This window comes from Pseudorca crassidens, chromosome 13 (genome assembly GCF_039906515.1).
Source record: "Pseudorca crassidens isolate mPseCra1 chromosome 13, mPseCra1.hap1, whole genome shotgun sequence".
Lineage (NCBI taxonomy): Eukaryota > Metazoa > Chordata > Mammalia > Artiodactyla > Delphinidae > Pseudorca > Pseudorca crassidens.
Genome location: NC_090308.1, coordinates 48,469,699 through 48,487,490, shown reverse-complemented (window position 1 = coordinate 48,487,490; position 17,792 = coordinate 48,469,699). Strand labels below are relative to the sequence as shown.

At 38.2% G+C, this 17,792-nt stretch overlaps 1 protein-coding gene across 4 annotated transcripts in view; it reads right to left on the bottom strand.

Moving 5' to 3' along the window:
- Window positions 1-17,792, bottom strand: part of METTL24 (methyltransferase like 24) — a 151,855-nt gene that overhangs the window by 100,782 nt on the left and 33,281 nt on the right. For all 4 annotated transcript variants that reach the window (XM_067702355.1, XM_067702354.1, XM_067702352.1 and 1 more), the window contains exons 3-4: window positions 11,964-12,103; window positions 2,781-3,009 (exon numbers count right to left, since the gene is read on the bottom strand). In XM_067702355.1, coding sequence (XP_067558456.1) covers window positions 2,781-3,009; window positions 11,964-12,103 — 369 coding nt within the window. The remainder of the gene's footprint in view (window positions 1-2,780; window positions 3,010-11,963; window positions 12,104-17,792) is intronic.

The following is a 17,792-nucleotide window of genomic DNA, read 5'->3' as shown; positions in this document are numbered from 1 at the left end:
CCAGCATGGTTATGACTGAAAATAATAATTCTCATTAACCAGCCTGGATCATTTAGGATACTCTGTGTAATAAAGTCTTCAGAAGAAAGCAACCATTATGATTAATATGAGCAGAAATCTCAGATTCGATATTTCTAGTCATGTTCTGGAAAAATTCTTATGCATAGTTACAGCAACAAGCACTTCAGCCAAGAGAAGACAGTTAATCATTCCAAATAATGCTGGACCCAGGTGATATTATTCCCTGACAGACTGGGCTTCTCGTGCACACACTTTTGCTGATACAGCTGCTCTCACTTGATGCTCTAGAAAGGTTTTCTGATTTACGGCTTGAAGTTGAAATTACCCAAGAGTTTTAAAAGCAGTAAGAAAGCCACATGCATTTTACTGTCACCATCTCAAAATTCTGCCTTTCATTTTTGCCTACATTTTTTTCCTGAGTTGCTGGAATGTACATATGGCTAAAGAGAAGAAGAAAAATAACTCCTTAAAATGGAAAACATCGCAAAACTATATGTGATATTTTAAAGTCATGAAGTGAAAACAAAACAACAAAACCCCTTTGGTCTCTATGGTCACTTGCAGGAAAAATAAGTGAAGGAGGCAAGGCAAACACACTGACATTTTTTAGTGTGTTTTTCCCATTTGTTTTCCCTGCCAGAACGCTACATCGTATTTACCAGGGTCTGTACACATGCAGAGAAATGAAAACAGACCTTGCCTGCTGCAGGCCAGAAATGAGGTTTCCTTTTATCTGGCACCACGTAGCTTCTAGCTAGAAGCATGTTCCTAATGGAAGCAATCACTCACCAATGGCTTTAGATTTTGTTGTTTTTGTTTTAAAGGATTCACCCAAAAAATCTCTATGAAAGAATACCAGTATCTTTTCGATTTTCAGCAAGGGACTCTTTTTTAAGCGACAAATACATACTTGGCAATTCTGAGCCAGATCACTTTCACTATTTATGGGGTTCTTTCCTCCATTTTTTTTTTATTATGGTAAAAATCACGCAACATAAAATTACCATCTTAATCATTTTTAAGTGTCATTATTAGTGTTTTCAATAAAATAATAGCCCTAAGAATATAAAAAATCCTTTAAAACATTTATCCCTTTTAAGTATCACTGTAAATATTTCTGCTGTCTCAGGAGCAGTGTTGTAAAAGGCATCACGCTTCAGCTACAGCATAAAGGTTCGCCCACTGCAGCTCCCATGGAGTTAATTAAACAAGCACAATTCAGGTGCCTACCTGGTTATCTGAAAATACGTTTTTCATATGAAATGTGGCACAGATAAATTATATCCACAGATCATTTTTCAAAGTCAATTTTATCCTCACATTTTCCAAATCTTTGGCTAAAATATTATCCAATAAAAGCAAAATGGCTTTGTGTTTTTCACCTCTTTTCTCTACTCAGTCTTTTCTTTGAAGAATGGGGGTGGAGGGCCAGGATGTAAAGAGCATTAAGGGGGAGCAGCAAGACTCCTAAATGAACACAAGGAATCAGTAGTTAGCTCTTTGAATAACCTAGAGTTGACATGCTAAAAGGGGCAAGCCTGTAATTTTCAGCTACAAAAAACATGTCTATGAAGGTAACATGCAGCAAAAACAAAACAATATTCTGAAAAAATGCTCTCACTTCTTTGGGTTCTGTTCAAAGATTTTACGCAAAAACCCCTATACGTGTTTCATTAAGGCTCCTAACTATTAAATGCTAGTTACTCTGAATGGCAAGTCAAAATACAAATCAAAATAAATACAAAATTCAAAACACATGTTAAAAGAACACCAAATTCTTTGAAGTTGTTCTTGAAGAAGTTCCTGTTGTCCAATTAAAGGAAGTTTTTGTTTTCTGTTTTTGGATTTTTTTTTTTAAAAGGAAGAAGAGGAGGAGGAAGGGGAGGAGGGGGAGGGGGAGCAAAAAGAACAGTGCAGAGGAAAAGTCTTTTTATTAAAGATCAAGCAGCCAACTCAGATTTAAAATTGAGTTCCATGTACACTGTATCTCAGGAACACCCATTCTGGCATGTCCTAAATTACATGTCATCTCTGGCTGGGAATAATAGGCCAAGATAGGCCAAGCCCAAGAAGAGCTGGTAATCAAAGGCAAGACAACTACACTCAGGAGAATTTCTCTAGTATCTACCTACAGAATGCAATTAGTCACATCTAAAAATTGCTTTCAAAACATGCAGTTCAAAGACTGAGTTTCCTTTTGCTATCCATTCACAATAAAATATTTGTAGAGATTTGACGTCTTTTGACATAATTATATCAGTTGCAATACATATAATGTCCATTCAATTTTACAAAGTACATTTTAATCAAAGCTACATGTATCTTCTGACCTTTAAGAGACTCAAAATCATTGTTACAACAGTGAGAAACAAGCGATCTCTTATCAAACACAAACCTGGTTCTGATTACTTTTTGTATTTGAAGCTGACATAAGTAGTTTGCTCTGTCTGGAAATTTAAAATCAATTCCCAAATGGAAATGGTACTCTTGAGCCCACACCAGAGTAAGTTTCTTACTCTCCTTGCCCAGTCTTGGTCAAAACCTTAGCACTACTCAACAGCAACTAAAATCTTGAAATCAATTTAAAATCTCTATCCTTGCCCAAACGTTATATCTACAGAGCTGACTCAATAAATAATGATAAGTGATCAGTAAGGTTAAAACTGGACCTTCAACTATCCAATCCTTGGTTTGCATTAAAAAAAAAAAATCTTATGAGTTTGTTCACTTTAACTATGAAATCAAATGAAAAATCTGACCTTGTGATGCCCAAATTCATTCAAAATGGTTCTCAGTTTTCTGGTGTTGCTATATGGTTTTCGGGCAGCAACAGCTGGATGGGAGTCCCGCCAGTCGACGGACAAGCGGTGATACCAAAAACGCTCACTCTCCAGAACATGAGCTGATTTAACAGTAGGATCAAAACGATGCACTTCACATCCATCATTGGCCATGCTGACCTCAAAATGGGTATCATCACTTCCCAGCCTGTAAAGAAAGAGGATGAAAATCAACAACAAAAAAATATATGGAGCAAAAGTGTTGTATTGACAAAAATGACAGTGCCAAGGTCAATTTTCTTAGTCATATCAAGCCTTCTCCTGTTTTAACACATGGCTTGTTGTACACATTCCATAAACCTTCCTTCACAAAAAGCATTAAAGCTAAAAGCTGGATAAAAGAAAGGAGAGAAATTATGTGCTAAATGCAGACCAGAGAACCACATGTTCAAACATGTAGAAGCGTATCAAATTGATTTTTTTAAAAAAGATATAAATTATAGTAGCAATGAAACAAAGAAGACTATCTAGTCGTCTTAAGAGATTTTCTCAGAATATGTCAAAAATATAAGTCTGAGCAACAGTTCCCTTAGGGAGAGGTGCATGGCTATGGCGCTGTGCATGCAGTTTGACTTAAAGACAACAGCTGTTTTCTTAAGAACGGAGTGCATTTTAAATAGTACAGTTAAAGAAAAAAGGCAGACGTATGTGGTTCTACTGGATCTAGTACTCAAGAAGCAAGAGGTATATCACCTAAATTCACATCAGCAGGGGGTAGAAATCATGAATTAGTTGTACTTAAGTACCCAGTTAGGTAACACATATTGTGGAATATTCATAGTTACAAATTTTTAATTTACTCATAAATATTCCTTACTTGGTGATATAAGATTCATAACTTTGATTAAAGCATCATTTTGAATGAAAAAACATGAAATTAACCAAGAGAAGATGATTTTTTTTAAAAAAAAGGTGATTATGACTTTTCTGCCCCAAATACTATAATTAGATGTGCTTAAAGATACCAAAATCCCAGAGTATCTATAATGCATTGGCCAAACCTGAACCCAGGGCAGAAATGCTTCATCCTCTTAGACTCTACTATTACAGACTATTTTATAATTTGGAAATATACAAGCTTATTGGGTAACAATTTAGTTAACTAAAGTAAGTCTTCACTACAGAGATCTTCCACCTAAACATTCTTAATATTCTGTTTGCCTTGTTCTCTCCCTTCACTCCCACTACATTCTTTTAATCTCACCGGACCCATGTCATGTTAGCCCTCTGCTATTCTTCAGCTGTAATTCTCTTGACACTTTTGGCTAGAAAAAGATTCAGCACTCTTCTCACAAACATTCCCATTCCTTCTACCCAAGAGATCCTGTTTCCTATTTTCAACCTCCTATTGAACCCACACAGCTCAGACCATTGTAATCTCTATCCAAGCTTTCCCCCAATTTGTTCATTATCTAATCTGGTGTTGCAGATTGACTTGCTGGCCCTAACTCTTCACCCCTTCATCCACACTACTGCCATGCTCATCACGTATGGAGTGTCCTTTCCTGTCCCTTGATTTTTTGGCTTGGCTATGTGACTTGCTTTTTGGAAGAAAGGGACATACCAGTCCTGATCCTAGGCTTCGAGCACTTCAAGAATGAACAATGGTTCACTCTTTTGTACTATTATTGTGACAAAAACATACCCTGGATAGCTTGCTGGTCTCAGGAAACTAAAAGACATGAGGAGCAGAGGTGTCCCAGACAATCCACTGGCCTTCTATGAAACACACAGCTGCCCTTAGCCACCTCAGCCTGAAGTAAAGTCTCTCAGCTGAGCCTGACGTGGATCAACTGAAGCTCAGCTGATCTGCAGACATGTGAGCAACAATAAATAATGGTTTTAAGCTACTGAGTTTTAGAGTGACTTGTTACATAGCAACAGCTAACTGATAAACCTGGCATTAAATGTATATCTAAGAGTTGCAGTAGACGCTGCAAAGCACTTTTTAGTACACAGATTTATTTCTTTATAGATCAGAATGTTATAGAACTCATCTGTCCCAAGAGATTTTTCACTTAATTGAATTTGTTGAAATTTAGGGAATTCCCTGGCAGTCTAATAGTCAGGACTCCACACTTTCACTGCAAGGGCCTGGGTTTGATCCCTGGTCGGGGAACTAAGATCTCGCAAGCCGTGTGTCATGGCCAAAAAAAAAGTTTTTTGAAATTTAGATGAGCAAAACCTGTGTTATCATGGAAACATGGAACCCAGTGGAAAAATGGCAGTCCTGTAGCTTTACTAAGAGAACAAAACACTAGTCAAATAAGTACTCATTAAATATAATTTCCATATAAATTTTCTATGTAAAAAAGTGAATGATTTCTCCATGAAATTTCAAAATATAATTTCAAGAAAACACTTTCCACTGTAAAACATGTATGTATTTTAATCAAGCCCTCAGAAATTTTTAAGAATTAACCACATAACAGCTGTGTAACTAGTTTTTTTAGTAAGGCACTATATTATGTATTGATATGTTTTCAATTTAAACTAGCTTCTTACAATTAAAAAAATAACAAACACACTTAGAAAAAGTTAAAGTTGTATATAAGTATATAAAACAAAAAGTTTCCTACCACGAGAATTTTAGCCATCAATTTCCAGAGATAATCAGTTAGCAATTTTTTGTGTATCCTTCCAGAGATTTTCTATACATGTACAAGGATTCTCTATTAGAAATATCATAAGTACACATACACATATATAAGTTAATCATTAGATGAAGGGGAACTATTCTGTATGATACACTAAATAACATGAAACTACTGAAATTTGTAAATTTTCTGTTATGCTTTTACTAAACAAAATCCATTTAATCTAAATGTATAATATGTACTGTATTAGAAAGTAATAAACTACATTTATTTAATCAAGGTCTGTAATTCTTACTTTCATTTATTCAAAATGGTATTGCTACTTCTTCACACTTAGTTTAAATTAGTCAAGTTTGTGGTAGGTGTAAAAAGCAACAGGAAGAACAAATTTAATATACGTAAGTGTTGCAAAAAGTGGCCCAAAGGGGTAAAATCAGGACTCAAATCCAATCCAGGTAGTTCCAAAGCATGTGCTCTTTACACTCTACCTCACTGCAAGTAAGGGTAGGACACAGAATCATGGAAGGAATATTTGTGAACTTAGGGATCTAGGAAACTGTCAGCTACTAGATAGTAAAGCTCCATGAAGTAAAGGGCTGTGTCAATCTTGCTTATTTCTATATCCCTAGTGCTGAGAAGATAGATGAATGATGACAGACAAACCCACAAAATGCTGCACTAAGTAAAAGAAAACTATTAGGTAGGGTCTGGAATTCCCAGAATATACAGTACAATATCCAACACAGCATGGAATGGGCTACATTTCACTGACTTATTCATGTTTATTAATAAATATTTACAGAGCACTTTATATGTTCAAGGCAGTACCCTAGACACCAGAGACAGATAAATTAAACATGATCCTTGATCTGAAGAAACTCAGAAGTAGTAAAGAAGAAAGATCTTTGAACAAATAACTACAATAAATTAAGTAAAAGAAAATTCTTTTTATAGCAAAAATCTATTTAGTCTATAAGGAAACTATTTTCTGCACTTATTTAACTGGAAAGAGAATTCGCTGTAGAAAATTTTACTTTATAGAAATTATCTGTCTATCTGTATCTATATATATACATATATATAGATCATGATCATATGGCTTTTACCTCAAAGTCTAAGACAGTTGTTCCAGTTCCTGCCATCACAACTGCATTCCAGCCATCAAGAAAAGTAAAAAGGGAGGTGAAGGTCACATCCTTTCCTCCTAGGTGCATGGCCTAGAAATTGCACACATCACTTGCACTCATATCACATTGCTCAAAGTTAGTCATATGGCCACTTGTAGCTGCAAGGAAGGCTAGAATATGCAATCTTTGGCAAGGTGGCCACGTGCCCTGCTAAACTCAGGAGTTCCGTTACCAAAGAAGAATGGAAGAATGAATACTGGGGGACAATTATCAATTTCTACTATAACCCATTTTTGAAATAGTTAAGCTGTTAATACATATATTCAAAGGTATAAGCCTTCATGAAGACTGTAACCTATCCTTCTATGTGGCAGAGAGATAAATTATATAACTCATGCTTATAAATATTACGCTGTATATGTTAATGGAGAGGTTTGAGATCACAAAAACTCTTCAGTACAGAAAGGTCATCAAATCTGAGGGATTTGTTGAAGAAATAGGAAGGGGGCAGATAACAGGACTAAACAGCCAAAGGTAGTAGAATAACAGAGTAACCATTTTTGCCCTCCTCTCCTGATGTCTCAGAAAGCAACAACTAGGATCCCTAAGTGTGGGTGTGCAGGATGTGCACTAAACAACTCTAGGGGGCACCACGCCTAATCACTATAATGATTATGCAGCAGATAAGTAAAGGTTCTTGAGAGAGCAAATGCCTTTCCCATGTTGTATAAAAGTGTCCCTTGAACTAGCTACAGTGCTGGCAACTGCATCCCCTTTAGTGTTACTGGAGAGCAGAAGGGATGGATGTGGCACTGTTTCAAGTCCTTGGTTATTCTTTTAAAATATTTCCAAGAGTATTGAGGTGACTATCCTTTATGTTCCCTAAGAAGCAAAAGCTCAGAGTATAAACACATGAAGAGATGCTCAAGATCGTTAGCCAGTAGGGAGAAACAAAATAAAACTATAATGAGATACCATTTCACATCTACTAGGATGGCTATAATCAAAAAGACCAATAATAGTAAGTGTTGATGACAATGTGGAGAAATTGAAACCCTCATACATTGCTGGTGGGAACATAAAATGGTATATAACCAAGAGAAATGAAAACATATGTCCACACAAAAATTCATACATGACTGTTCATAATAATATTATTCATAGTAGCCAAAAAAGTGGAAACAACCCAAATGTCTATCAGCTGATGAATGAATAAATAAAATGTGGTATATCCATACAATGGAATATTATTTGGCAGTAAAAAGGAATGAAGTACTGATACATATTACAACACGGATGAACCCTGAAAGCATTATGCTAAGTGAAAAAGCTAGTCAAAACACCACATATTATATGCTTTCATTTATCTGAAATGTCCAGAATAGGTGAATCTATAGAGACAGAAAGTAGATTAGTGGTTGCCTAGGACTGGGAGACAAAGAGCTGAAAGAGGGTTGGAGGGAATTGAGAGTCAGTGCTACTGGGTACAGGCCTTCTTTCTTGCGGTGATGATAATGTTCTAAAATTGACTGTGGTGACTAAAAACCATTGAACTGTACCCTTTAAATGGATGAATTGTGTGTTATGTGAATTATACCTCAATTTAAAGCTGTTTAAAAAAATAAAATCAGAGCAGATACAGGGAAAGTTTTTAACTCTCATCACTGAAGACAGAAAGGTTGGAAGAAGTAAGACAATTAGTGTTTTTCCCAGGAGGAGTTTCAGTCGTCCATTCCTCATCCTAGCAGGAACCAGAGAATCTGGCCAAATAATTATCTAGATCTGTAAACTGCCAACTACTAGAGAAGGAGAAATAGGTTTTCCAAAGCATAAATGACATTGAAGAGTGGATTAAAATATTTTATAATTATTAATTTTTATTAAATAACATTGCATAAAACGACAAGACTTCATCTAAAATATATTCTTAACAGGGATGATATCACACCTAAGCAGGCAAAAATTGATTCTTGAGGGCCAAAAAAAATCTTCTTGTTTTTATGTCTAAAGCATAGATAATACATATGTTACATAAATAGATATACGGTGTATCTATAGTATTAAAATTTCATGGGGAGAGTGATTAGGAAAAAAATTGTCTAAAAAGGGTCCTTGGGTCCATGATTTTCTGATTCCTCATTCATATAGAATATGAGCTCCTGGGCTTCCCTGGTGGCGCAGTGGTTGAGAGTCCACCTGCCGATGCAGGGGACGCAGGTTTGTGCCCTGGTCTGGGAAGATACCACATGCTGCAGAGCGGCTTGGCCCGTGAGCCATGGCCGCTGAGCCTGCGCGTCCAGAGCCTGTGCTCCGCAACGGTAAAGGCCACAACAGTGAGAGGCCCGCGTACTGCAAAAAAAAAAAAAAAGAATATGAGCTCCTGCTGTGCTAATTAAACTATTAAAAAATAAAAATTTTGGCTCTGAAGCTCATTCATTCCTCTTGAAATGCTCAGGGCAACCAGAAGTCCCAGATTTTCTGCCTAAGATATTGGCTCTTGTTGCCTAACCATGTATCAGTATCAAATTTTCTTCTGTCTCACATTGAGAATCTGTCTTCAAACCAAGTGGTATTAACATGTCAGAGAACTAAAGGAGAGATGAAAAAGATTTACCTATGTATTATCCCTTCTCAAGTTTTCTCTTCTATTCCCACTCCTACCCCTGAAATATAATCTTTGACATGAAGGATAAAAAGATGATTTTCCCAATGCACTTTAGCTACCACCCTCATCCCCACCCCATCTCCCCACCATCACCCCTCCACCTCACACACAAAAAGACTTTCAGGGCAGGCCCCATCTAAAGTCATGCAGTAGACAAAATATCATCATGTGAACCCACATCCTCTCCTCCTATCTCTTCTCTTTCTCTTTCTCCGTAACATAACCTTCCTTTTCAGTGCCTTCCCCTATCTTAATTGGTCTATTCTATCCCTTTTCAAAATTGAAAAGGAGCTTCTTTAAATTTTCAACTGAACTTTACTCAGAGTATACTCTCCTAGAAAAAGGTCTTTTACATTAACTACAGAATAAAAAGCTTTGATTCTTAGTAAAGAAATTTCAGACATCAGAGAGAAGGTAGAGGTGACGGCTGCTTCAGTTCTTGGGAGTGGAAGAAAGGTAGGACATGGATCAGAAGGAGGGCATTCAGCCTCTGCTTTCTGATCAGTATATCCTCAGATCCCTTCTTCCTCTCACCCCCAGAAGGCCACCACCCCTCCTCACCCCTCCGTTGCAGCTTCATTCATTATGCTCAGGATAGGAATGGCTGCCACAGCCCTGAGGTTTGGAGCACATACTGCCTGGATGTGGGTGCCCCGTGACCCACCTGCCACCTGCCCTCCCCACCCATCTCACAGCTATCCCAACACGCCTAAATGCTTGCACCTCAGGACCACCACTTCTTCCCTCAGCATCAATTGAGGTGTTGTCAGTTGGCTATTTACCTGCCCCTGAAGCAAGCAATTCACCTGAGAAGATTCTCAATCCTGAGTAACAGGACAATCAACATAAACATCCACAATCCAAAGCATCCTTTTTTAGGACATAAGAAATATTTTCTTTAGTTTCCAGTTTTCAATTAAGCATTGTTAGGTTTTAAATCAAATGTTGGCACTTAAATCTATTCACTTCTTTTCCCAGTGGAATTCAACTGCTCCTATCTGCTCTTTACAAAGTTGATTTTGAATAGTGAACATTTAAATGAAAATAAGAAACTACCTTTTTACATGTAATAATCTGAAATCTCACAGCAGAACCACTTCATCTAATGGCTCTGAAGTATAAGGAAAGCAAAAAGGAACGTGAAAAATTTCCCCCAAAACAGCTTTCACAGTTTTGTTTTACACAGTTGTATGCTTTAAATGAAATTATTCCGGGGTGTAAAATATTAACCAAAACATAAAGGCAGTTTGGAGCAAGAAAACAGGACCAAGCTGAGATCTCTAATTTGCATGTAGTACTGTGCAATTATTTTTATGACCTATTTTCATACATTGTTAATATGATATAAAATAAACTTTCGACTCTCACAAGTTCCCATTCTTTATACAATCTTGCATCATAGCTGGTGGGTTCCCAGAAAAAGAGCTCTGTTCTAATCAACTGGCTGAGCAACTCATTTCCTAATCTTCAGGCTCCTAGTTTAAACCATGGCAGAACCAGCTTCCCTCTTTAGTCTTCTTGCCTCAAGCAATCTTTATGTAGCAAATATATATTTAGTGCCTACCGTGTACCACGCTCCACTGATAATATACCATGGCTCTTCATTTAACCCATAGAAGAATGTGTCCATTATCCTGAAACTTATTTCAAACTTGTTGTTTTTGCTTTTGTTTTAATCCACAATGACTCTAAGAATTCTTGTTTGGTGAAGTTTGACAACGGTCGTGATCCTCCGTGCGTTAGCACCTTTTGGTGGGTCTTCACAGCACCCAAAAATCAGCTCTGAACCCTTATCATTTAGGATTCTGGGTGGCAGCTGTCACTCATGAGCCTGAATGTAAATCATAGAGGAGATGAAACCTATCGGTGAGGAACAAGCAGAGGACACTTGTGAGGGTCCCCAGTATTTTGTAAAGGACTCCAGGGATCTTGCCTGAGAACCTAACCACACAGCTTCTAGAGTCGATGCAACAGAGTATTCCAAACAAAAATAACCCTCTCCTACCTTTTTTTTGAGACACATATAATTTGAAAATTCTCGGGACTGTTTATATGAATACTGATGCGTTTCGTATATTTTTTATATAATCTCATTATTTTATATTCACCCTTTTACAAAAAGCTCTCTATATCTATGCGTACATTTAGGTCATTTTCAGCCTGAATAACTGAATATCAATAACTTCCCACAGTTTTGACAAAATCTCATTATTTTCATAGGAGTTCCCTCTTCTTTCTTTTTACAGTGTAAAAGTACACACAGATTTACCATTGGCATTGAACATAAAATAAACATAAAACATAAAAATCCAACAGTGGCCATTTGTCTTGGGTCACTCATCATAACTGAGCATAAAATTTCTAACATACTCACTGTTCCTTTTTTTTCTAGGTGCATTCTTAATACTTTTCTGTTTCTAATAAGAATGCTCTAATTCTAGCTGAGAATCATCGGCTTCACCAAGAGGATCATCATCATGCTGAAAATGGAAGTTGTCAACTTACTACCAACAGAATGGGAGAGAAAGTGGCCCTGGCCACTGGTGCTCTGCAAGTGTCCACAGTTACATAACAGAGAGATGAGTCTGAAATGATGGCAGGAGAAGAAGCATAGCACCCGTTATACCCTGCAACCATTCATAATTTGTGTTGCTGAAAAAGCGTTGGCTGCCTGCAGGAGCGTTTTTTGTTTTCTGCTGTAAAATGTACTTACCCTAAAGAATAGAGGCGGCACTGCTTGTTGCGAATTTGATGACCTAAGCCAAACCTGTCATCAAGACAGACAGACCAGGGCTTTTTTGAAGGGCTGGAGTCAGTAGCCAGGCTGTCTGTGCTCACGTGATCACACGCAATCTGTAAGGATTGGAAATCAATGTGAATAATTTAAAGCACCGGGTGATAGATGGTAGGTAGAGATTTAACTGCTTTCCCAGTCCCTGAAAACCGTAACGGGAGAGTTATGTCCTTCTCCACTGATAACTACTCCCCTCCCCAGGGAATCACAAGACTGCTGTAAAATGTTTGGAGGAATTCCAAATACTAGATTATAAGTAACCTCGTGGAGACTAGAGGCAGGTTTGAAGGGAAGTTAAGAACTGCTATAGCCTTGTGCATTGAGTATACAGGGGAGAACAAATCAGGAGCAAGGAAGGCAGGGAGGAAAAGTCAGGAAAGCTCTACAGAGGTATGTCAGTCTTGGAGGAGGAACAGAAGTTGACTAAGAGGCTGAGACCAAGAAGGGCATTCCAGACATGGAGAACAGTGCTCCCAAACCACAGAGGTCTGTTACCCACAGCATTCCTATTAGAAATTGTGAGATATGACCAAGAGCATAGATCTTTGAAGGATACAAGATTATCTACTCTTTATCTCAGGCAGATACGGTCGGGCCACCATGGTCTGACCAAGCATGTGTTAACCAAGGTAAACAGCATGGGGTCAAGTGAGACTAATGCATAGTTCCTACTAACAAAACAGTACTCTCTGGGTTACACTGGTCCACTGAAATTCCTCCTGGGGGGAAAGGGCAAGAGCCCCAGCCAGGAAGGAGGTTTTCCAGAGCTAGCCAAAGCAACTCTCTTAACTCATCCATCAAAATTAGATAAGAAAACCAAAAGGAACATGTATCTAAGTCAAGTGGAAGGAAGCCAGTCTCTAATTTCAAATGCACATTAAGTAAACATACTTAGTGAGGAATTCTGACTTGTGTTGGACGCTGGCACTGTGTGCACAACTGAGGCTGTTGGAACCAAAGAAAACAAGTTCTGTGGCCAAGGTATTTATCTTACTGAGCAACAGTATTTCCGCCTAATCCCTCAAAACTCTCACAGTCGTCATGATGCTCCATGAATCATGCAGCAGCTTTTGCTGTCACATCACAGACAACAGACCACTCCAGATGCAAAGGATGTTTTGAGGTTCATTGCTTTAATGCATTAGAAAACATAACAGGACAATTTTCTTCTTAAGAAGGTACTCCAGACTTGCCCAATCCTTTTATTTAACTGATTTTCCAAAATGTTAATCTGAAAAGAGCATATTACATGGAGCCAGCATCTCCCTTATTCTTGCTGTAATCTAGGGCTGGCCTGGCAAAATTATCCTGGCACTATCTATCAGTGACTGAGAGAGAGCCTTCTGCTAGAATCTGGACATTTTATAGGAAAGCTTAAAAAGTGAAATCCTAAATATTTATCTGTTCTTTTCTTTTGATGAAATAAAAACTCACATTTTAAGGCAAGAAAAATTTAAACATGAAATTTTATAACCCACCACACGCCTTGTATGTGCAGACATCTTTGGTGAACTTTATGTACAATGCAAATACATCTTTCCCCTTAAAGATGAGAGACTGGTGCAGAACAGACTGGGTCAGATGACCTGGGGAGATACTGGGCCTCAACTAATGGAAATTCTTAGCTTAAATACTTACTTAGGACCTTATTAATGTTACTAGCTGTATTACTTGCAGTCTGCCTATTTTGCAAGATAACTGTTTCTTGTAGTACTACCATATGTGTGATGGAGCCTTCAATAAAATTAATGATGATTAGATGACTTGAAACAACTAACCAAATATATAGTCCTGTAAGATCAAAGATTGTAATAGTGTAACTTTGGACATGAGAAGCAACAAGAGCAAGCATTTCCTAGACCATAACAGACTAGAAAGACAGATGGTCCAGAGGCTTTTGACTATACTTAACAGGGCCAAGTCCAGTAATAGCACATTAAGTAGCCTATCAATGCAATCCTTGACTGACCTGGGAATGAGCATTCCTAGTGCCGTGAGACAAATTGATCATGAAATGCCTCCCAAACCTTGGTCAGAATTAAGACCAAAAGGGAGGGGATTGTAGAATAAAGAATGTTGCCCACCACCTAGTTCTACAAGAATCTCATTAGCCACTGCAGTCACTGACCTACAGTACACCCTGAAAGGAATTCAGGGCAAAAATCAGGATGAGACATTCTGTGCTCTGGAAAAACTGGCGGAATAGGCCTTCAGATAGTTAGATATTTTCAGGGGAAAATGTATGAATCCTGTTTCTTGCATCTGCCCATACTTAGAAAAGCACTATAACTATTAACTAAGATACCTGTTCCTTGCTATTAATAGTAACTTTCTACCAAGATGTGTTATTGATTGCACGGACCCCTTTGTCAAAATCATGTATCTACTAACCTCCCCCCAACCTCCTCAGAACAGTCCTCAGAGCTGAGAGACCATCTCCCAGGTAATAATCCTCAGTTTGGCCTGAATAAAATTTTCCATTTCTTTCTCAGATTCACTATTGATTAATTTTTGTCAACATCCTCAACCCAGTATCTTGCTCTCAATACTTCTCTATCCACAACCATGGTTTAAAGAAAAAGGTGATAATAGAAAATGGAATTGAATCTTCTCTCAAGCAACTAGTACAGAACACACTTATTAACTGGATCCATCAACATGTTAATTTGTATAATTCATTTCCTACGATTCTCCCACAAATAAATGGAAATTATGCCTCTGCCTGCCCACTTCTTGCCTCCACTCACCCACCCAAAGGAGAAGCTGCTAATCTAATTAGTCAAAGCTCAATGTTCATCTGGCTGGTTTTCACTAGTAGGTAGATTATGATGCCTTCAACCTTCACTGGAACTTGGTTCCACGCCCTGGCTCCTGCAGGCAGTTAGTTAAGCCCAGGCAGTTTGGTGGGCCCCAAAGACGTGCCTGGATCTCGTAAGACTGAACCTTTTGTTCTAGGGCAGCTTCCTGGGGGTATTTTTATTAAAGTGGTATGATGATTTATTTATTTATTAAAATGGTATGATGATTTGCTATTGTTTCTTTGTATGTACTCTCCCTAAGAGCCTCCAAAAGACAGATCAGGAGACTGACATTCGCAGGTACTTGTTCATAGAACCCTCCCAACACCATTTAAACCTAACTCTAGCCTCTCCCACTGCGTTTCTCAAGGTGTGGCCCACCTACATTCTGATGGATGTGGGAGTACTTAAAAATGCAAATTCTTGAGTCCCACTCCATTCTATAAAATCAGAATCTTTGAGGCCGATGCACGTGAACATGCATTTTAATAAGCTCCCCCAGGTGATTGTTACGCAGGTGGTCCTGTGAGTTTCCTGGCGGCCTTTTGTAAAGTCCCACTGAAATGTTCCAGCCTGGCCTCACCTGTGCCTTAGCAAATTAAGGGAAGAGGCTACACTTGGGCCAGAGCTTTCAACTGAAAACAGCAGCCTCTCCAACCTCACCCCTAGCAAAGGGCCAGAGAGGCGGCCCCTACAATTAGCCAGAGGCCCCCAAGAGTCCGCTAAGTCAAGATAGAGGGCTTTGAGGTTCAGCTGCTCCTCCACTGAACCTTGAGGAGTGGGGTTTTATTCTATTAAAGTTAACACTTTAAGCATTTCTTCTTCTTCCACAGACTTCATCTTGCACAGATATCCCTACTGGAAAAACATTCTTTTCCATTCAATCTCTGCTAATGTTCCCCTTTCCTCTCCTAGCTCAAAAATAGAACACAGAAGTTTTTCCATTTTAACCATTTATTAACCATCTCATTAATATACATTAGCTTTTGAAAACAACTAGGAGTAAGGACTCAGTAAAATTCAGCTCCTAAAAATTAATTAAATATTGATTTTTCAAACTTTCTTGTTAAGATTTATGGCCAGGGCTTCAATGAACTCTCTTGTGAGCAAAATCAGCGAAGGCAGTAACTCCTAGCTAAGTTGTAACTTAGGTAATTATGGGTTTTTTTCTCCCTCTCTCTAATTCCCCTTGTAATTTTAGCCATATAAACAGAATTAAGCCTGGACAAAGGAAAATAGACTCCAGGAAAAAGTGTTTTCTGAAATGCTTTTTAGTTATTTAACTTGAAGGGATCTAATTTATTTTCATTTCATTTTGTATCCCAAAAGCCTGAACAGCATTTCTGCCAACCCATAAGTAGAATCTGGCAAAGGGAGGCCTTAAATTTTGGGGACTTGGCAAGAATTACTTCAATAATCAAACTGTATGTTAATGAAATACATTATTTTGAAAGGTAAAATATCAAGGGAAGAGTTGTATTTTTGTTGCTTTTATCCTGGTTTGTGTGTGTGTGTGCATGTGTGTAGCAGTAAATATAATAGAAACTTCTTGTAAAAAAGTTTGTAAAATTTGTAAAATCTGAATCTCTAGATCCATAGGTTCTTATGTCATTCTCACAATCAGTTAGATGGGCAGATGATTAGATAGATAGACAGACTGACTTTAAAACGTATTTTTTCTTTTTAAAACAGCAACTGTTGCTTAGATTAATTTCATACTGCAAGCCATGCTTCCTGAAGGCATATGGTTCGGGGGTTGCCATAAAAAGCTGGATCTGGAGCCTTCCTTTAGAACAGAGCACTGGGTTTATGATTTAACTGTTTCTTGTTAGCAGCAGTGTATCGTCTACTCCAGAACTCAGAGATGTAACCATGGCCTTTCACATTAGAAAACAATACCTAGTAAAACTGAGCTTGATGTTATGCCCACTCTACCCAAATATCTTGCTCTGTGCTTCTGTTCCCAAGCTCCTTTGGCCTGGGGAAGTTTACCCACCCCATCTGTCCACCCTGTTAGAGAACACACAGCTCTCTTGCATCCTAGCCATTCACCACTGTGGGCCGGGGGTGGGGGGGCAGTATTTAATTCAGGTTTGACATCCCAGCCAGTGCCTAGCACAGCGTCATACACAGAGCAGGTACTCAACAAATGCCTGCTGAATTGAGGAATGAATAAATCAACTGATAAACATATCAAATGCTAGGACTTGCTGTACAAGCTTGAACACGGATTTGAGGGAAATATATATATATATATATATATATATATATATATATAAAAGCAGTGTAAGAGGATGGAGGTGGAATTTGCTTAAGTACCTACAGAGGGTTTTTTTTTCCCTTGCCCATTATGACTCACTACTGCTAACTGTGAAAATTTTAGGTAATAGTGACTCTAATATTCTGCCAGCTTTGCAGGCTTTCATTGTCAAGATGAGTTCTAAATGAGGCATAAGCTCCCAAAGCAGCCGAAAACTCTGCATTACATAGAGAGGGGGAGGGAGCACTGGTCAGTAGGATTCTGATTAAACCAGTTAGTGTCATCTCTGAAGAGCTCCCACCTGCTGGTCTAGTGACTCAGAAGCACACAAAAGCACAGGACTTTAACTGGGTAAAATGACCTCTGATTGCAAAGCAATTGTGAGGTCTGGAACTTTATCTTGTTCTTTCTAGAGGATGAAAAAGTCTTCTAGCGAGCTTTAACAAGCAACTCTCTATTATTATACTCATCAAGGTGAATAATAATTATATGTCCATTTATCTACCTTCCCGACTAGTTTGTTAGCCACTTGAGGGCAGAAACTGTATTCCCAAGGCCTATGCTCCTGGCACATAGTAGGTGCTCAGTAATACTTGGTTAATAACAATTCTACACTAGTCTTAACAAAGTACAGGCTCACGGAGCTGGGAGGAACCTTAGAAATAATTTGATACAATCTCTTCGTTTTCA